Genomic DNA, 22,540 nt, shown 5'->3' on the forward strand with positions numbered 1-22,540 from the left:
GAGCAGAGACTGATAGCCAAGTTCCACAGACATGATGACAGCCTCAACTGGGATCGTGGATTCATGTTACACTATCTGTAACCCCCATGATTTGCCTGGACTTGCAAAATCTCACTAACTGTTCTGTCTAGAGACAATACACATCTCTTCAACCTGTGCTTAAAGTTCTCCCCAGTCACATTGTCTGTACCTTTAAGACTTGATTAGCTGTAAAGACTCGAGCTCCAATCATTATTCATGTAAATTGAGTTTGTGTCTTTATATGTGCTGGTTGTGATCAGATCTCCCACTCACCTGTCAAAGGAGGAGCGCTTCGAAAGCTAGTGGCGTTTGCTACCAAATAAACCTGTTGGACTTTAACCCAGTGTTGTGAGACTTCTTACCACGTAAAGTGAGCCAGCCATTTCTCAGTTTGGCTTGCTTCTGAAATTCATTATCTTAAAACTGCATGCATCTTATAGCCAATGTATTCACTGTATCAGAGAAAATGTTTTTAATTGAGGATCTGATTTTTTTTTTGATAATCTATATTTTTGATTGCGGCTTTTTACTATGCTCAGTCACTCCTCTCTGGTAAGATTCTAGACCAACTCTTGTTCTTTCCCTCCCACTCTCTACTATCATGAAGTTATCCATTGAACTCTTTTTGCTTTTATTCACTGCATCTTTTGAACTCTGTCAATAGCCTCTCCTGTTCATCGTGATCATATTCAGCTGTCCCTATTTGTGCCCTCTTCTCCGGCTTCAGCTTCAGGGCACAATCCCAAGTCAAACCAGTGTTCAAATATGTAATCGTTCTCATAGATAAGCTGAAAACCCAGACAATCCTGCTTTCAAACTAAAGAGCTCCAAGTCAAAAGTACTAAATAGCTTCATTCTTCGTAATTAGGTCTGTAGATAGGTGTGGCTAAAGTACAGGAAGAAGACTGTACTCGTGAAAAGTACACCAGCTCTTACTGTCAGATTAGATCATGCTATGTGCCCTTTGGGTTCATAAATCTTAAATCCAATGGATTGTGGAAGTTACTTTAGAAGAATATAGTAGCATTTGATTTCAAAAATGTGTGCTAAAATACTTTTGACCATTCAAAACGTCAATAATATGATGTAGATTTCTATTTACAGTTATAGGTTATGTGAATGACACTATTATGTAAGCCATGAATTAAATCCATGGCTTGCAAAGATTAAGGATCAGCAAGAAAGATGAGATGCGGTAAAGTGGAAATGTTATCATTTCTGACCTGTCCTTCACCCACAGCAATCTCCTGCCATCAGGTTAGGTTGCCCATCAGTAAAGGGAGCCTGCCACCTCTTGTACTGTGGCCAATACATGACAATCATTCACCCAATATAGTTGATTCTTAATCCCTTTGAGGTGGTAAATGTTGCCTTGCCAGTTTCACCCACATTCCAAAAATAAGTTTTTTTTCATTAAAAGTTTCTTTCATACTGTCTAAGTACTATTAGTAAATTCAAATTTAAAAATCTCATACTCCAGCAATGTCACCTTGAGAGAGAAAGGTGATTCAACTTATGAACAATAAACATTTAAAATAATTAGTTTACTCATGTTATAACTACAAGTTAGCATTTATTTCATTAGAATGCCTATTATCAGCATTAATTCTACATCATTCTGAAGAAGAAGGTATTGATGTCATAGTATCATAGAATCCTTGCAATGCAGAAGGAAGCCATTCAGCCCATTGAGTCTATTCCAACACCAACCCCACCCAGGCCCTATCCCTGCTTAGTTACCCTGTTGATCAACCTGACTTGCACATCTTTGGACTGTGGGAGGAAACTGGAGGACCCGGAAGAAACCGGAGCACCCAGAGGAAACCCACGCAAACACAGCGAATGTGCAAACTCCACACAGACAGTGACCCAAGTCAGGAATCGAACCCAGGTCCCTGGAGCTGTGAGGTAGTAGTGCTAACCACTGTGCTGCCCACATTCATTGTCAAATCCTGAGGTCACGTGTAGGTTTTTTAGGGGGAGTAGGGGGTGGAATAATTCAGAATTTATCTGCACGTGAGAAATTATTTGAAGCTGTACAATAGATTGAAAAGGTTGCTGCAGAGATACCTATGAGTTACTAGATTAAATGTGCAGTGATGCCTGACCTTGTTTTTTTTTCCTTGCAGTCGTTTACAGACCTGTTGCACAGGCCATTACTGGTAGATCTCACAGTGGAGGAAGGGCAGAGGCTAAAAGTGATCTATGGTTCCAGTGCTGGGTTCCATGCTGTTGATGTGGACTCAGGAACAGTGTATGATATTTATCTGCCAACACATGTAAGATTACATTCATTCCCTTTACTGAAGGATAAAATAGTATCTTAAAAAAAATACTGACATGAGATGTAGTGACAGTGTTCAAATACTTGACAATTTTTGCGTGATTTTCAATATTTGAACAAAATTGCTGATTCAGAGTTTAATTTTATTTAAGACAAATCAAAGGTGATCAAAATTGCCCCTTGTTTAGTCCTATTATAATTGGGGATTAGTAAAATCTTATATAGATGTATCTTGAAAACAAACTCTAAGTTCTGAATAAAGACCTCATAATTTCTAAGTAAATCAAAATGCTGGAAATGTAAAAAAAAACACTTATTTTTCCAAAAGTGAATTGCAGGATATAAATGTGTTTTGTATAAACTCAGTACCAGAAAGCATCATTGAACCTCAGGTCCTTTGCACAACAGAGTGCAAGTTAATTTCAAAGAATGTGCATCTTATTTTTCAAGATTTCTGGCATTACAGATGACTGCTGAAATGCATTGATACCTCCACAAGATTTAGATGTGTTTTAAAATGTTGTGTTTCTCACTAACAGAAGCTCTAAGGTGTCCATAAAACAAATGTTTTTTTATGACAGCCAATTTTCAGCCTATCATTCCTTCCTTGTGGATGTATGTCAAATACAGCAGCAAGGAATTGGTAAATACATAGTGTGTGTATGTAAGAGACTTATTACAGCAATATTACAGTGAATGCTTGATGACTAGTAGACAGAAAAGAGAGAATAGAAATAATAAAAAATCAGTCTTCTGGATACCTTGGAGCTTAAGGTAGTCAGAAACACATGATTATTTGAGACTCTTCTAAATCTTGTGCAAGACTTCATTTCAGCAGTCACTTCTCATGCCAGATTTTAGTGTTGACAAAAAAGATGCACAATTTTTCAAATTAATTTGCACTTTTATACTGAGGTTACAAGAAACGCATCCTAAGCGTTGGATTAATGAATGTCCAAATTGTATTTTTACACTAAGAAGACCATTTTTGTCATTTTGATTCACTTTTTTGAAATTGAGTGATAGAATGTAGATACTTTGGTGGAATGTGGATAGTTGTGTGCCCCACAACTAAATGCTGTGACTTATGACTTTCCACGCTTTTAAATGATTTGGAAATGGAAAAGCCAGAATAATATTTGCTGATGATATCTAATTAGGGGCGCAGCAAAGAGCAAGAATGTGAAAAATTGCAGGAGGAGCAAGAGGTTAATAATATTGGAAGGTAGACTGCAGACACAGTTCCAATGCAGGGAAATACAAATCAAGATATTGTGGGGAAATAAACAAGAAAAAATTGCCTTAAATTACCTGTGAGGAACCAAAATCTTGGAGTATAAGTACAGAGGTCTTTGGAAGTAGGAATGCTAAGGAGCTGCAGTAAGCTTTTAAAATTAGTTATACAGTAAAACATAAAAATATCTAGATTGAGATTCACATTGTTATTAAGTACTGTAGACTAAACTGAAGGCTATTTTCTCGCAGATCCAAAGCAGCATCCAACCACATGCGATCATCATACTTCCAAACACAGATGGAATGGAATTATTGGTCTGCTATGAGGATGAAGGAGTCTACGTTAACACATATGGGCGAATTACTAAAGATGTGGTTCTACAATGGGGTGAGATGCCTACATCTGTCGGTATGTAAATGATAGATCATTTTATGCAGTTGAATTTGTCATTTCCTCACTTTATCCTTTTGCATTATTGAATATGGTAGTAGCCAACAGTTTATGTAATGTTTTATTTATTACATTGCCATTTTACTTCACTAAAGAGCAAGAAACTGAAAAAATTATGCTTGTTAAATTGACCATGCAGCTTTTCAAAAACTGGTCTTCCGTACTTCGTGTTCCCAAAGGTCTGATACAGCCACTTTGTAATATTTGCTATTACAAGGCAACAAGCATGACCCAGAGTAATGTGGCTTATTTTTAAATTGCATTATACATGAGTGGTCCAATTCAATTGTAGCTAAATCAGAGGCATGAACAGGCATACTATGTTGTACTGTTAAAACAAGTCACTCATTTAGTTATATTTTTACATTGCTTTTTAAAAGCTAAAATTTCCCTAATTTATCTGAAGTTTTATAAAATATACATTTATATGAAATTGTGATCTGCATCCCAATCCCTATTTGCAAGTGTTCTGTTAAATTTTCCTAGTTTAATGTATAACAACAATCTATTATTCTGTCCAGTGTGCATATTTACTTTTTAAACTGATCATCCAAAAACAATTTGTTCTTCAAAGGACTTTGCCACATTAGTATTGAACCATTATTACAATAAAACTTGGGATCCCAATCATTCAGAACTATTATTTGAATGGTATACATATTGCATGAAATGTCATATTTCATGTAGTTTAGTAAACTCACTTCAGAGGATACAATAGCAAAGTTGCATTAGAAAGAAAAACATTTTTATGAGCATCAATAGCCAATCAACACTTTTCAACTTTTAATGTAAATGGTTCCTCCCAACTTTTTCTCCTTTCTTTGTGTCACTGATTCCAGGCTATAGTGTATCATTGTTTGACCACTCGTGCCGTCAGGGTTGGGGTTTACATCTCAATCTTCCCTGGTTTGCCTGCCTCAGCTCTTGCATTAATAAACATGCTGAGCCATCAGCAAATTCCTTCCATTTTTTTACAGCTCAAGTAAGCACATTGTATTTTGCAGTTTTCATTATAACTTTTATTTTGACTTTTTTCTCCAAAAACACACATCATGTTATAAATCATGGCAGAGACTACATAGTGATGGTTACATAAATTTACTTGCAGCTATCTTACTGGTATTTAGTGGAGTATTGACAAGAATTTTTTAAATTCAAAATATCTGAAGTAGCTTTTTAAATGAAATATTATGTCCAAACTTTTCTTCTCCCCAAAAATTAAATTGTTGTCCTTAAAGTTAGTTCTGGCATTGTATTTGCTCTAACTGGAACAGCAGGATTAACTGTACCACAGAATAATAGTTATTAATGTTTCTTTATATGAGATGAGCATTTGATACTGGACTGATCTTATTATTTTTCCTTCCCCAAGGGAAATGCTGTTCAGCTGCTATTTGACTTCAGCCAAATCAAAATATTTTCACTACTAGGCAGTGCAACCTCTCATGACCAGCACATTACAGATGCATTATAGATGTAGTCCTGGGTTAATCCATATCTAGACTTGAGCCTTTCAGTATCAAAGAACAAAAAAATTATAGCACCAGAACAGGCCTTTCGGCCCTTGAAGCCTGCACTGACCATGCTGCCTGACTGAACTAAAACCCGCTACTCTTCAGGGGACCATATCCCTCTAACCCCATCCTCTTCATGTATTTGTCAAGATGCCCTTTAAAAATCGCTATCGTATCAGTTTCCACTACCTCCCCTGATGACATTGTCTCATCACTGATTGAAATAGTGTTACTAAATACTGCAACTAATCAAAAGCATTGAAGTAATATCAGACTATCACAAGTAAATAAAGTCTTTTCATTCACGTAAAAGAAACGGTGGCCCCTAGGAAAACAAAATAATTTGAAGTAAGTTTTAGTCATATTTAAATTATGCACTTGCTAACCCTGAAGCATTTCACAAACTTATAGTACTTCTTCTTACAGCAGCGTGGAATTCTTATCATCTTTACAGCTAACATCTGTGTCCAGAAAATTTTGACTTGGATTTTGAAATTCTGATACATTTTTCCTTTCTGTTTTAAACTCAGCTTATATTCGTTCCAATCAGATTATGGGTTGGGGAGAAAAGGCCATTGAAATCCGTTCAGTAGAGACTGGGCATTTGGATGGTGTATTTATGCACAAAAGAGCGCAACGATTAAAGTTTCTTTGTGAAAGAAATGACAAGGTATGTGCATTTACATAAGGTTTTTTTCTTATGGTAAGGCGCACTTGAACTTGATCATTTGCTAATCTCTGCCTATGTTGTAGAAAATGTGTCATATATTCAATTTTCTCTTAAAAGGTCTTCTTTGCTTCAGTCCGTTCTGGTGGAAGCAGCCAAGTTTACTTCATGACTCTCGGTAGGAGTTCACTTCTCAGCTGGTAGGAGAACAAGTGATGCATTTAGAGCAACCCGAGTCTTCAGAAGATCTTTGAAACCTTGAATTAACTAACAACTGGAGAACAAAACTGCACTGATGCAATGCATTGCCCAAATCTGTCACTGAAATTAAGTGATCCGTAAAAAGGATGCAATGCTACTGGTGCTGTTAGAATTTTACTGTCAGGTGACAGCCAGTCTAGAATAGAAGAAAACACCTCATCTCAATTGTACGTCCCTTGACTTAAGATGACTACGTTTTGCTTAAGAAAAGTGCCCCAAGAATGCAGAAGGTTGGTTCTAATGTGGTCGGGCAAATGGGAAGTGGAAGCAATGACATGCTGACAGTAGAGAAATGTGTAACATGGGAAAGGGGAATTTTTTTTTAAGTGTATATCATTCTAAGTGACTTTTCTTTTGTAAGGTGACAGAGTGTTAAGGAGAAAGAAAATGCAAGTTAGGAGTTTTTATTGAAATGTGAATGGCAGATTCAGAGCAATTAATTGTGTTGGTCTTTGCAAGGGAAGGGTGTTTTTCGTCATTTTCTGTATATCAGGTTTTGCTTGTGTTCTCCGAAACTTTTTTAAAATAAAAGTCAATTGAAATTTGTGTGGAGGACAAGGCTTTCAGATTTGTATGGCTTTGTGGGACAGACCAGAAACTTGATGTTTGGTTATGTTACAGTATTATAGATGCCTCTCCAAGATTTGACTTATTTGTAGCAGTGCAAAAGCAGATTAACAAATCCTACACTCGTAAATCTCCCAAACTACTTTTTTAAAAAATTTGTTTTGCCTACCTCATTTGTTTAAGAAAGGAAAAAAAAAGAGGTGGTTTAGTCATTTTAATGTTATTTGTATCTAAAACTTACACATCTTTGTCTAATTTAAAGTTTATTGATACCAAATTTATGATCAAAATGTTTGTCTACTGTTGGTCAAATTGCAGCTCGTTTTAGCAGGCAAACAGTGTGACTGTTTTTGTAATTGGAAAATGCCAGCTGAGACCAGAGTGACAGATCAGTGGTCAGCTGTTGTGGTTAGAAGCAGAAAATGGAGGCAAATAATCAACTGTTCTAAATTGGTTGACAGAGATTGACACAATTGTAATCCTCCAGTTATGTGCAGATAGCAACAACTGACTGACTTGTTACTCAGCCAGAATCAGATTCAAGTAGCAGTTTGAAAATAGTTTTACTAAGCTATTCTGTTGCATTGGAATAAACTGTATATGTAGAAGGGAGCAGGTGGTTGATTTAAGATGCAATGCACTAAAACACTTAATTTCAAGAATGTAGTGAAACTGCTTATCAGTACAATATATCTTCCCAAACTTAGATCCAAAATTTCGCTGTGGAAAGATTTTTTTAATATTGCTGTCAACAGAATTTTATTTTACAAATGTTAGACATTTACATGTGTCTACAGTAATAATCTGTTGAACTGTCACTCAATTACTTGAGATACCTATAGTGTATAATATACTATACTGGTGATGTAATAATGCACAATAGCATTATATTGATCCTATGATATGTTAAACTTTTTTTGGTACTTTTTAGACAGCTGCCTTATGCTGTTATGTGCACAGGATCTCAACACTACAGGGCTTAGTTCTCTCAATGGAGACTGTTCATTCTACAATGAGATATTCTCAGTAGTGGTACAGTGAAATCAAAGGTGTACCGTGGGAATTTTTCATTCATTCATGTCACTGTGATTTTTTTCCTCTACTAGCTCCTGGTCACTGAATAATTTGCAATATTTGTCCTATAATCCTCTGTTAACTGTAAAAATAATCATAGAAACTTCCTGACGTAAGTAGGTTTACCATGAGCAGAATATTTTTTGGATTTAGTTAAAAAAGAGTTAAAGGTCCTGATGACAGTTAGAAGTAATCCTCTCACTCAGCAGAGTCTGTGATTAGCAACTCCCACCTATGAGAAGTGCCAAGGTGGTGTAACAGTATTACAAAACCACTACGTCTATGTTTGAAGAATAATTTCAACACATTAAGTTTTAATACTTCTAGATTTAGTGAAAATGCCTATAATTACTTTTGAATTTGCAACTTTATTTTAAGTCAGATAACGCTTGTTGTATGACTGCAGTGTCTTTACCTTATGCACGTTATGTTTGAGAAAATGTTTACAAAAATTGTTTTGTTACACTAATGTGCATCACATATTTATGTTTTTTCTGAAATTGTTATAAGTTTTAGTTTTGTATTATGAGTACACTTGATGTTTATAACCCTGAACTCTGCTGATAATCTAGAAGCTGATTTAAGACAAAATTGAGGTATTACTGTGTCTAGCTGCAAAGCAGATTGGGAAATATGGTTACAAGTAAACCTCTTCAAACAGTTTTCTGCTATGTGATCTAACTTATGTCCTCTGTGTATTATGGGAATTCCTGTATTTTCTCTGACGTTCATCTTTTCTTGAATAAAATCAACTAAATGCACACTGTGCATAACACACAACTGTAGTTTTGTGAAGCTTGTCCACAAAGCTTCAACTCTATTTATTTGCTGTTCCAATGCCATTGCATGCCCTGTGACTAAGGGGAAGAGGATCTGCTCCAAGACTGCTTAGGGGTGTGTAAAAATATTCTTATCTCTCTACAAACGTTCTACCAATCTTCCTGACTTCAATTTGGTTCCATCCTGACACAGTATAGATGAGATAAGAGGGTAAAGGTTCTGCCTGGTAAACATATTTTTACTGGCACATGCAAAATTGACAACTTCTGAGAAGTGGCAGGTTGATGAGCCAACTAAGCTGCTGCTTGCCTGATTAACAACTCACACCAACTTACTTCAACTGGTTTCCTACTGATATTGCTTGCTAGCGTCACAGGTAATTGCTGTGCAGATAATGATGAAATCTGGAATTCGATTCAAGATTCAATAGCACAAACTAAACAAAACAGCAGGATTCGTGAATCATTATTGCCAAAAACCAGAACATTGCCTTGAAAGCTTAGTAGCATTGGTGTTCTAACCTACAAGAATTTCCATCCTGGTGGCAACACATTGACATTCCAGTTACTTACTATCACGTATAATAATTTTCAGTAAAATAGATGCATTTGAAACCTTGTCAGATATATCCCAACTCTCCCATGGATAATATGGCAGAGTTGAGCAGGACGGTGGCACAGTGGTTAATACCATTGCCTCACAGTACTTGGGGGCCAGGTTCAATTTCCAGCTTGGGTGACTGTGGAGTTTGCACATTCTCCCCGTCTCTGTGTGGGATTCCTCCAGATGGTCCCATTTCCTCCCACAGTCCAAAGATGTGCGGATTAGGTTGACGGGCTATGCTAAATTGCCCCTTAGTGTCAGGAAATTAGCAGACTAAATAAGTGAGGTGATGGAGATAGGGCCTGGGAGGGATTGTGATCGGTACAGACTCGATGGACTAAATGGTCTCTTCCTGCATTATAGGGATTGTATAATAATATCCACCAAAGGCATAAAATGACACAACAGCAAGCCCAATTTTATCACCCATCTCCAAACTTCCTTTTCTCTCAGGTCCTCTGTCCCCCTATGCTGTGGCCTTTCAAATCTATATCTTTCTTGTAACTCCTTGTTTGATTAACCCTGTTTCAATGCTGCAGCTTGGCTGAAAAACTTCAAACTCATAAATAGCACCTACTGTGACTATAATGCATTTTTCTTCCTTGATCACTGTACAACATTCGTATGGCCAACCATACCATCACTTTGCAGTGCCTCTTCACCATTGTCCAGCTCAGTGCAACTTGGTTACATTTTTAACTATCCAATTGCAGCTGTAATATCTCAAGAAATATGTTCTTCCATACTTAAGACATTTCCCTGAGTTTTCCATGAACCTATCCTTCACCCACCAACCTCCCCCACCCCCCTTCTCTCATCTCATCTACATGCTTCTTGACGTAACCATCTGAAGATATTGGGAACAGTTTTCACATGGTGTCATAGGTCTACCCTTTCTTGATCTTCTGAATTGCCACGATTCATACAGTTCCCACTGATTTCATCCTCCTGATCAGCTATTGTCACAGGGTGAACCAGACAGTTGCCACCTTAGCATTTGACCCAAGGCTGACATTCTGATTCGACATACGCTCCATTATAATGACCACCTCTTTGTATCCACAAAACAAGCCACCTCCTCCCTCATCTCAAGCAACCTGCCTGTGCCATCTTTAGTCTTGACTGTGCTAGTATTTTTGTGGTTGATGATCCATTCTCCACACTTTATGAATCTACATTTGTTCATGGTTGCATATCTTATCCTACTTGCACATTATTTCTGTTGTAGCTGACCTGAATCCTTGCTCTTCCTTTAAGATTTTCTCTAATATCTAATTCTTTGACCAAGATCATTTTCACCCCTCATAATATTTCATCTTTAGCACAATGTCAATTTTCATTTGATTAACCTTCTTTTGAACTGTTGTGGATAGTTTGTTAATGTTTCATTAGTTGTATAAATGTTGTCAGTTGTCTTCATCTCCATCTTTAGGATATGGCTACACTGTAGTGTGCTGTGTATTGTGGGACAATTTTATTTGGGTAGGGAGTACAACTGATCTAATGCTCATTTTGCACTCCAGTAGAAGTTGAAAGTTACGACCTAGATATCCATTTCGGAAAAATAAATGGGCATGGCTTGTAAAACCATATGTGGCTGCATTGTATGTTTTTAGTTCAACACTTGGTTAACTCTCATTCCATTTCTCTTGTAAAATCTCACACCAAATATTCCTCATGTTTCCCCATGTTTTTCTTTGTGTAACGCCTTATATTTATTATTAAATTTCATCTGCAACAGTTCTGCCCACAGGCAACTTTTGTCTAGGTCTTTCCTTAACTCCTTGGATTTGATGTAAGGTTCTGGCTGTCCCCATAATTTAGTGTGTCTGTGAATTTGACCAAATTGATTTTATTTTTGGAAAAGCAGATTACCTATTCTTTAACATATTACTGTTTTGGGAGTTTGCGAATCTCAAATTAGTTGTCATTTTTCCTACCTTAAAACAACAAGTAGACTTAAAAATGCATCATTGGTTGCAAAACAGTTTAGGACATCTTGAGATTATGGAAGATGATGAATAAATGCAGGTTTTTATTTTCTGAATCTAGCTGATTTACATTGGTTAGGAAATAATAGGGAAAGAGTCACTCATTAAAGTGGATGTTCCAGTGTATTCCTGATACAATTAATTTACTCTCTATTGATGCAAAAGTAGTTGATATATAGTTCCTTGATTTTGTTTGAGAATGAATACAACATTGACTTGTTTCAAGCTGGATGACATGCCCCATTCTTTTAACTCTCTTCTGATGTATCCTCTTGCATCCATGCTTTTTTTACATACTTTAAATTTAGACTATGTTTTGAATATATTTCAGTACTTGATTGCCATGTTGCTAATAGCTTTGTGATTACTGGATATTTTCATGTGATTCGGCCAACTCTTTTCTATGTGCTAAATTAGCCGAATCAGCCAATTTTGGGAATTACAAAAATTGAGAATTAATCTCTTTAGGAGATGGGGATGAAATTTAGCTGTTGTTCTTGCTCCTCGTCATTGTCCTACTTGAAAATGCTTATCTGTTCATGTTGGCTAGGAAGTATATTGGCCTTAGATTTGAAGCTGCCTGTAGTCAGCTTGCTGAGGTTCCCACAGGAAGAATGATCATATGAACAAGGTACCAGTGGATGGATATCCCAGCTAAGGAAAGAAAGAAAAGGTGGGACACTTCTCAGTTTAACAGTTGAGCAGTGAAGTTGCTCAGCTTTTGAATTCTAGTGACTGAATTAAATGGGAAATGTATGTTATGTAAATGTGTGTGAATATTGTACAAATGTGAATATTTCTAATCCTTAAAATGTGTACTTTTCAGACAACTTTTGGTTTCATAATAAGTATTTAACAATTTTAATTATACAAAACTTTTTTTATAAGCAATAGTAACAGTCATTTAAAATTTGCCATATGGAATTCTTGGCTCTGAAATTCCGTGCTCAAATTTAATATATTTGGCAGCATTGGTGGTAACGTCACATTTGACAAGCAATGTCATCTTATTACTTGAAATAAAACCTGAGAAGCGTCCCTTACTGTTGTTCAAATATTAAGTGATCTTTCTTTATTTACCCTCATTCATCATTTCTGAAGTGCAAATTTCCTTTTGTTCCATGAACTATGTTTAGTAATGTCCTGCAGCTCACATTGGTGTCAACACAGAATGATATCACCATGATTCAGAGATATTTACCCTAGTTTTTTCAGTGGTGCAATAATTTTGCTTCTACTTCGTCTTGTCAATGCTAGGCATTGATGAGTCATTATGGTCACTGATATTTGTTTAGATAAAATGTGTTGAATCATAATGTCATTTTTATTGCGCATGTCTAGCCTTTGGGGCCTCCTTCACAATAATAACGTTGCAGGTACTGATTTGTGAAATAAACCCCCACCATCTCCTCCACAATAAAACCATTACTCTCTTTTATCCAGTCTGACCCTCATCTATACTCCCTTAAGTCAAAGGACATAGAATTGAAAGAACATGGCAGACAATTAGTTTAGCCACCCACCACCAATCTGGCTGAACCACATTGAGCACAATGGGCCTTGCTTTTGTTTGCTAAAACTGTTCACAATTCTAGAGTCATGCCCAGCTGCTTACTTCCTAAATTCCTTTTTACTGTCTCCTCTACCCACCCTAGCAACAAGGGGCTTATGGACTATTTTGACCCCCTGATCAGAGCCATCCAATTAGCTGCCTCTACCTCATCTCTCTCACAATTCCAGACTTTTAAAACTCCTCGCTGCCCTAGCCTTGAACTCGCATCTTTCTCTGGTTTGTCTCCTATCTGGCCTTATTTCTACTGAACTGCTGACCACCCAACATCCCCTCTTGATCCCAGTATTAGCTGGTGTTAAATGATTCTTTCTTCATGTGTTGTCTCTGTCTCCTTTAAAGCAGCCATCACCAATCCTTAAAAATAACAGAAATTGACCCCACCATTTTTGCAAGCTACTGTCCCATTTCTAATTTTCCTTTACACTACACTTGAACATGTTGTCACCTCAAATCTATTTTTATTTTCTGAGAATAATATATTTGAATCTCTCCAAACAGTTTTCCACCCCAGCCACTTCCCCCAAAACTGTTCATCAAAGTCGTAAATAACACCTCATTTGACTGTGACAAAGCTAAACTATTGTCCCTTGTCCTCAATCAGTCCATAGCATTTGGCATCATTGACCAAACTATCCTCCTTTTAACACTTCTCCATTGTTACCTAGCTGGGTGAGACTATTCTTGTCTTCATTCATATGTAACATAGTGTATCATTTGCAATGACTGTTTCTCTCGTTTTCAGACTATTGCCTCTGGCGTCCCCATTTGTCCTTGGTCTTTATTTCTTTTGTGCATACTGCCCATTGGTAACATCAGCTGAAGCCACAGCATTAGTTTTCACATGCACATTGATGCCACCTAGCTCTGTTATCTATCAACGGACCTTTGCATGACCTGTGTCCTGCCTGCTATAACTCCCATGATGGGCAGAGTGGAAAACTGCCACTCCTTAAAGAAAATGGTAGCCCAGGAGAGTGGGACCATAAAACAACAGGTGAGATTACTTAGCTGGAGAATTGAAGATGAGGGCTGGAATTTTCCCAGCCTGACCGCTACAGGAATTGGAGTGGGTGATGTGTGGAGCATGGGAATGTCCCTTGACCTCAGGTGGGATTATGTTTTGGGATGAGTGAGACTGTAAAATCCCACCTGTGATGTCTACACTGCTTGCAAAGAGGTCCAGTCCAGAAAATTGTTTTTTAGAGTTGGAGCTAAATTACTTGAGCATTCACTGAATCCTGAAAGGCTACACTGTCATGGAGAGCGATGGGGCTTTACAAGGTTTTCTGGCCTCAGTTTATCTGTGATTTTGCTGGGAAAGGAGTTGGTTGAAGTTTGTTCACTGCATGGTTCATTGCTTGCAGAGTCAGGGCTCTCGACATGTCCTGGGGAGCTGAGAAGGTGGCAGAAAGTCACTAGTTCCATGCAATTCAGTTAGAGCTCAGAAGCGCTGGGAGCCATTTATAGCTTGGTGCTGCCTGGAGCAATCTGGAGCACTGTCAGCTTATTGAAGCTAGCAGTCTGGGAAAGAGGTAAGAGTGCACCTTTTGTAAATCTTGTGGAGTGTGATCACAGGAGAAACAATTGAATCATTGGGATGTGAATAGTCTTTGAGGCAATCATGAGTGGGAACAGCTTTGAGGAAATTCAGAGGCTAGCTCTTCATCAGGATGCGTTGCTGAGAAATCCATAGGTTCTGTCTTGGTCACATTTTCCATTTCAGTATGCAATTAAGTAGGTGTATTTGAACGCAGTTTGCCTGTTAATTTGTTTTCACCTCATGTTGGTTCTGAATGTGTGTATGAGAAATAAATTGTTCTACTTTTCTGACTTTGTAAAGTTTATTTTGTTTGTTTAAAACTGTGGAATCTTGTGGCCTCGTTCCTTTAGTGGGTAACTGGGATTTCAAACTTAGCCTACTTTAAGACAAAGGTCCCTAACTGGATTGCAATACTGTGTTGAGATAAAATCAAATTGTTTTCAACCTTGGTGTCATATTCAACCCTGAGATAATAATGGCATATTCAACCCTGAGAACATACGTTCATTCCTTTACTAAAGTCTTTGGTTTCCACCTCCATAACATCACCTACCTTTGTCCAAGCCTCAACTCTTTAGCTGCTAAAACACTCATTTATGCCTTCCGTGACCCCCTTGGAGACTGATAACTTTAACAAAGAAATTTGAACTTCAGTTAATAGCTGATTTCCCATTTTAAAATGTTTACTATTACAAAAGAAAATCTCCGTTACTAAGCACTATTGTTGTATGCACATTATGCTCAATGTATATAACCATGGAATTGATAATCCCCTTGATTTGGAGTTGGAGACCAAATGTAGTGTGTCAAAGTTCGCAGATGATACTAAACTGAGTGGTAGAGAAAAAGTGTGCAGAGGACACAATGTCTGCAAAGGCTTATAGATAGCTTAAGTGAGTGGGCAAGGGTCTGGCAGATGGAGTACAATGTTGGTAAATGTGAGATGATCAATGTTGGTAGAAATAACAGCAAAATGGATTATTACTTAAATAGTAAAAAATTGCAGGATGCTGCTGTGCAGTGGGATTTGGGTGTCCTTGTGCATGAATCTCAAAAATTTGGCTTGCAGGTGCAGCAGGCAATTAAGAAGGCAAATAGAATTTTGTCCTTCATTGCTAGAGGGATAGAGTTTAAAACAGGGAGATTATGTTGCGGCTCTATAGGATGCTGATGAGGCTACACCTGGAGCACTGTGTACAGTTTTGGTCTCCTTGAGAAAGGATATATTGGCACTGGAGGGGGTGCAGAGGGGATTCACTAGGTTGATTCCGGAGTTGAGAGTGTTGGCTTATGAGGAGAGATTGAGTAGATTGGGACTATACGCTGTGGAATTTAGAAGAATAGGGGGGATCTTATAGAAACATATAAAATTATGAAGGGAATAGATAAGATAGAAGCAAGAAAGTTGTTTCCACTGGTAGGTGAAATTAGAACTAAGGGGCATAACCTCAAAACAAAGGGGAGCAGATTTAGGACTGAGTTGAAGAGGAACTTCTTCACCCAAAGGGTTGTGAATCTGTGGCATTCCCTGCCGTGTCAAGCAGTTGAGGCTACCTCGTTTAATGTTTTTAAGGCAAAGGTTCTTGAGTGGGAAAGGAATTAAGGGTTATAGTGAGTGGGTGCATAAGTAAACCAAGTCCACAAAAAGATCAGCCACGATCTTATTGAATGGTGGAGCAGATTCAAGAGGCCAGATGGCCTATTCCTGCTTCTAGGTGTTATGTTCTTCTCATTTTTAGCATGACTGAAAAAAACAATTCACAGCTGTCCATTACACTGCCCTTTGAGTAGAAATTAAATTCTGAAATCAGTCCAAAGTGATGCTTAAACTAATTTCGTTTTCCATTCTCAGCTTCAGAACTCTTAATCCCAGAACTAGCCTTCATGGTGGGAGTGTAACTGGAGCTCCTCCCATGAATGCAAGCTAGACAAATTTTGCAGCTTTGTTTTAACTCATTAATTTGGTTTTAGTTGGTTAGTTTTATAAGCATAGTACTATAGTCAGTATTGGACACAATAGAGACTTTCAACCTCCTAGCTGCTTTCTTGCTCAAGGATCCTGGCAGGCTATCCTTGTCCACGAGCTTTCAAGTATACCTGCCCCCCTCAAAGCCCATTACGTGGCATTGTGAATCACGTGGGCCATGTATCTAGGTAGAAATGATGATTTTCTATCTTTTGAGGCCCCACTTCTATCTTGGAAGTAAATAGATAATTTTATGCACAATTATTTACAACCTGACATTCTTAACATTTCTCTGGAACTTTGGAGACTCAGTGTTATGAATGTTAGTGTCATAGGCTGCACCTGTTGTCTTCGGCATCTACTTGCTGGTAAAACAATATTGGTTCCTCATACTTGTAACAGTTATCTCCAGATTTAACTAGACAGTGTCCCGGATTCTAAGTTCCATGAACTTGAATTTATCCAAAACCCAATTGCCCATAATTACCTTAGCTATGCAGTTAGTCCTCAAAATTCTGACCTCTTCCATGCCCAAATTACTTTTTTCTAAAAAGCTAAACCATGTTGAGTTTACCAGTGGAGTTTTAGATGTTATTACAATCGTACTTAAAGATATTCAAAATTGCAGTTTTACTCAGCAAATAGTGCACTGTTGTATCTTCAGTTTTAAAGCAGCTATATTAGCACCTAGCCTCAAAACTTTCACGAAGGCTGTGAAAATTGGTTCAGTTAGTTCTCAAATCATTAAGTTGTTTCTTAGACATTAACGTCTGAATTTTCACACAGTTGGAACGACCCAATAGCAATTTAGAAGTGGCAGGAGGGAGCTGATTTCAGGATTCCTGCCCCCATTGTCAGTACCCATTGTGGAACCATTCCATTATCATCAAAAGAGACTAGGGTTTCAAAACTTTAATCTGATGTACGAAGGGAGAAGGTCTTAGGCAACCCAAGATCAACTCCTGAAGATTTACATCAAAGTCACACGTTATGCACAGTTAGTTGCACACATATGCATTAATCTCGTTACTTACAATCATGTGAAACGTATGTCTCAGATTCGATTGCTGTTCACCATGAGTGTACACAATAGACATTGTCACACAAATGGAGGCCCGTATCTTGCAAGCCCTGACCTTGTTGGGACATATGGCCTGAATACTTAGCATCACGCTGATACTGAAATTCATATACCACATTACTCATTTGTGTGATAGGCAGAACTTTTGGTTTGACAGCAGCATCCCGTTAGTGGCGAACACCCTTTGTGTTGCTACAGTGTAGTAGCAGTGTGAAACAGAATCCCGAAGACTGGTGGATTGTATCAAAAGCATGAACCTTCCAGTTTTTGCAACTGTGAGGGAAGGTGCTGACCTTGCTAGACATGACCAGCCCATGCTTACAAAATTCAAAAGAGTGTCCAACATTAGATGTGATTCTATGATTGGGCAACTTTAAATAAACCTCAGGGTGCTAAAAGTTACGATAACAACTAATTTAAGATTGTCAGTCGGACTCGGTGTAGCAAGTTGCAGACACTGGAAACTGCACAAATTTTTATATAGAGCACTGTTGTTTGCAGACAGAAATCTCATGTACATACATACATTGCACCTTGTTCAACTAAATAAAACAAGTAATAGCCATTTGCTGTTTCATCAGGGCAATGCCTTGACCAATCAGAATCAATTTTTCGAACAATGCTTGGCAGTTCACTGATTCATTTTCTATGGTAACACTTTTACTAATTAGAATCCACTTTCCAACACATCAATACTCTTACAGTATAAAATTGGTATTTCCCCAGACTATGGGATTCTTGTGATTGTCCTGATGAGTACAAGGCAAAAAGCTTTGACAAAATGTATTTTTTCAGCAAAATCTAAGTTTTGTACTATCAAACCACTATTGTGTGTAGTAACTTGTTCTTTCTATAATTTACTTTAGTCAATGTCTCAATGTTCATTTGTACAAAAGAAGAGATGTGAAGTGTTTCAAGCCTCTGTTGTTGATACTTTGATGATCTGATGTTTTTATTGGGGTTGTAAGAACAGTTTTTTTCAAACGAAAATTTGTGAATGTGTGTTTCTGGTTTGTATGGGACGCTTGTTGTTAAAATATGTTTCATTGTTTCTCAGCAGCGCTGAGCAATTATGTGCCATTTGGGTCTTTCAACTGAGGCAGACCTGGCAAGATAATTCCAATTTGAGCAACCTGCCTTGGTAGTGAAAACCCAGGCCTGGGTGATCATGAATTATAATCGTTCTTCTGGAGAACTTTCAATTATATATATTTTTTCCCTGACTATTGTTGCATCAAAACATTAGACATCAGATGAGATACCAGTTTAGAGATAGCTGCTAATGGAGGATGTCAATGAATAACTCATCTATACTCTTGCATCTAGAAGTTTGACTATTTAAAGTTATGGGGAAAGGTTTTATTTGACGTACAATGCATTGAGAAAAAGAACTCAGTGGAATGTTTTCTTTTTTAATTACATTAACAAAGCAAATTGGTTACAAGTGATGTAAATAGATAAACTTTGCACCTGGGCAAAGTAATCAGGAATAGTTGTGCCATGATGTTACATATCAAAAAGAAATTGTTTAGAATTGGGATTGACCATTTTCTGGTATGAAATACTTAAATGTTTAACTTGCAGACTTCTTTCTTTAGTTGCATGTACTCCAGTGATCAAAACTGGCAGCTGGTGGGATGGAAAACCATGATGATTCCTGCTCCTAATGACTTTTCAGTGATTTGAAGTAAGTTGTGAACACCTCCACAGTTATATAACCAGATAGCGCTGGTGAGGTGAGCAGTAGCCTGCTCAAACAATGTTACTTAAAGAGTCACTGGGTGAAGAGGTGAAAATGCCATCTTTTTGAACCCAGAATTCAACATGTGGAAATTCTGAGTTTGTTTCCTACTTTTGTGAATTGAGAATGGAATTATTGTTTCACTAATAAAAGTTACGTTGATAAACTCCTAGTATACTGGTCATAAAACGCTTAGTCTAGATTCAATGTTGTAATAAATTGAGTAACCTAAACAATGAAAAGTTAAGTTAAATTTTCCCTCGGATGGAATGGTAAACTAAACATGCCAAGGGTTTTATAGCACAATTGTAGAATCAGATGCAGCATTCTCTGGTCAGAGGGTTTTACCAAATTATAATGAAATTATATTTAATTTTAGAAACAATTCAATATAAATAAATTCTGAAAAGTAGGATCGTGAATTGTCAAATTGATGTTTTAGTTACCATTATAAAATAAAGATGCAGGTGGTTCATGATATTCTGTTTCACCCACCAGCTCAGCCACATTATTCTCTCTTTGCCTGGCCATCGTCTCAACCTCCTCTTTTAGGTATGGTCACCAAGAAACAAACAAGGAGGAAGAAAACGTACGCGTAGCAGGGCCTTATTTCTCTGGCATTGACAGCATTTCACATAGAATGCAGCAGTTCATAGAATGTACCATCACTTAGCCTCAACCTCGCAAGAATGAACCCAGATGCATTCACTCTAATGGTCATTAAGTCATAAGTGAATAGGGTGATAGGATACTGCATACCAGGACTGAACAGAGCCAAGAGTGAACAGGAAGAGGCAGGGAGGAAGACATTGTTGGCTGGGAAGTAGTGGGGAGCAAGTGATATGACTTATCAGCTGAAGAGTTCCTCCAGTCCAAACAACGACAACTCACAATCCGTTTACTCAGCCAACTTTGTATTCATGTTACAGTTGTCCCTTTTATTTCATGAACCAAAACTTCTGTCAGACCTGTTGTGTGCCAGTTTATCAAACATATTTTGCAAGTCCTTGTACATCATATCAACAGCATTACCCTTACCTACCCTCTCTGTTACATCATCAGAAAACTCAAGAAGATAGTTCAATATGATTTGTTCTTGAAAAATTCATGCTGGCTTTCCTTGATCAGCATTTACCCATGTGACAATGTTATCCCAAACCATTGTTCTAAAAGCTTCCCCACCACTAAAGTTAAATTAACTGACCTGGAGTTGCTGGGCTTATCTTTGTATCATTTTTTGAACATGGGTGTAAGGTTTGCAATTTTCCTGTCCTCTGGACTGGTTCATAGCTAGTGTCTCTGCAATTTCCATCCTCATTTCCTCCATATCCTTGGATACATACGATCCAGTCCCAGACTGACTGCCATCAGTTTTAAGTGCAGTCAGTCTATCCAATGCCACCACCTCATCAATTTTAAACCCATCTAGTGCGGTACCTCCTCTCAGGTGTTCTGAGCAGCATTATCATCTTCCTTGTTATAGACTGATGCAAAGTTTTCATTTAAGACCTCGGGTATACTCCCATGCAAATAAGTCCTTTTTGTCCCTAATTGGCCCCACTCCTCTTTTTACTATTTATATACCTATCATTAAATTCCTATGTTCAATACTTTATTCTTATTGCTACTTAAAAAAAATTACTTTTTGATTAACCGAAAGTTTTTTTTCTACAAGTCACATGACTACTGGGTTGGTCCTTTGTTCTAGGAGCTAGCACCAGGAGTTACAAGAACAAAATAACTTTTTTTTTCAGCCTATGGAATCTTGTACCTCATCCACTGTAATGATGAAACCAGGAGATTCACACATTGAAACTCTTTACGCCTGAAACAGGGTTCTATCACACCTGGGTCTGTCCAGGTATATTTCAAAAATGGACCGAGAGATGTCAGTTGTGTCTGAAAAGTGGAGTCAGAGAGACTCTGTCTAAACAATGGCTTCCTGACACCAGACTCACAATACGGATGGATAACTCTTTGAAAAGATAATGACTGGGACATCATCAGTCCTAAAATCAAAGCCAGTTCCAGACAATAGTTCCTTTTTCAAGTGATTGAATGAAGTAGGTCTCAAGTCTTGAGGGACTATTTTGAAATCTATATGTCTTTGTGAGCTGAGAAATCCTCAGTCTGCTGTTTTAACATTCAAGAATCAGACTTGAAGGCAGATGGCAGTCTGCTCCCTGATGCCTGTCTCTGCTGGAAGATTTTCTACCATTGCCTGCAGAGTGGACCCAGTTTCCCTGTACGACACCTTACGGCATCAGCACCAACTGTAAAGTGAGCTTGACAACTCTGATCTACAGCCAGCTGAACTTGAACTCCAAACGAAAGAATTCTTCATTGGACTCTGGAAATCATGTGAACTAATATTCACTTTTGTGGTTCTTGTAAAACAATGTTTTCTATCCCCCACCACTACTACACCCATTTACTCCGTGTTTAGTGGAGCGGGTTTTGAATGTGAACTAAATGAATTTTGAGTTAATTATAATGTGAGTTTGCTGCTGGTTATTAGCAAATTGGGCATGTCAAACGAAGGCTTTGGAAAATATGCTACCATGTACATTGACAAGTAATTTGTTATTCATTTACAGGATGTGGGCATCACTGGTTAAACCAGCATTTATTGCCCATCCTTAGTTGCTCTTGAAGAGGTAGTAATGAGCTGCCTTCTTGAACTGCTCCAGTCCTTGTGGTGTCAATCCACTAACAGTGCTGTTTGGCAGGGATTTCCAGTGTTTTGACCCAACAACAGTGAAGGAATGGCGATATATTTCCAAGTCAAGACAGTGAGTGGGTTTGGGGGAAGCTTCCAGGTGGTGATGCTCCAGTGTATCTGCAGTCCTTGTCCTGGATGGTAACAATCATGGGTATGGAAGATGCTGCCTAAGGAGTTTGAGTTCCTATTGTGCATATTATAGATGGGTGGCATGGTGACACAGTGGTTAGCACTGCTGCATCACAGTTCCAAGGACCTGGGTTCGATTCCTGGCTTGGGTCACTGTCTGCTTGGAATTTGCATGTTCTCCCTGTGTCTGTGTGGGTTTCCCCTGGGTGCTCGGGTTTCCTCCCACAGTACAAAAATGTGCAAGTTAGGTGCATTGGCCATGCCAAATTGCCACTCAGGTATGCACATATTTGAATACAGATCCTAATTTCTGATTTCAGAACTTCAGAAAGGGTAAAA

At 37.9% G+C, this 22,540-nt stretch overlaps 1 protein-coding gene across 7 annotated transcripts in view; it reads left to right on the plus strand.

The window, feature by feature from the left end:
• Positions 1-8,855, plus strand: part of LOC145348976 (mitogen-activated protein kinase kinase kinase kinase 4) — a 315,280-nt gene extending 306,425 nt beyond the window's left edge. For all 7 annotated transcript variants that reach the window (XM_080197144.1, XM_080197146.1, XM_080197149.1 and 4 more), the window contains 4 exons: positions 2,151-2,300; positions 3,791-3,950; positions 6,037-6,176; positions 6,294-8,855. In XM_080197144.1, the coding sequence (XP_080053270.1) occupies positions 2,151-2,300; positions 3,791-3,950; positions 6,037-6,176; positions 6,294-6,377 (534 nt within the window). In that variant the 3' untranslated portion in view covers positions 6,378-8,855. The remainder of the gene's footprint in view (positions 1-2,150; positions 2,301-3,790; positions 3,951-6,036; positions 6,177-6,293) is intronic.
• The last annotated feature ends 13,685 nt before the right edge of the window (positions 8,856-22,540 follow it).

This window comes from Carcharhinus amblyrhynchos, chromosome 10 (assembly GCF_965287045.1).
Source record: "Carcharhinus amblyrhynchos chromosome 10, sCarAmb.v2.hapA, whole genome shotgun sequence".
In the NCBI taxonomy this organism is placed as follows: domain Eukaryota; kingdom Metazoa; phylum Chordata; class Chondrichthyes; order Carcharhiniformes; family Carcharhinidae; genus Carcharhinus; species Carcharhinus amblyrhynchos.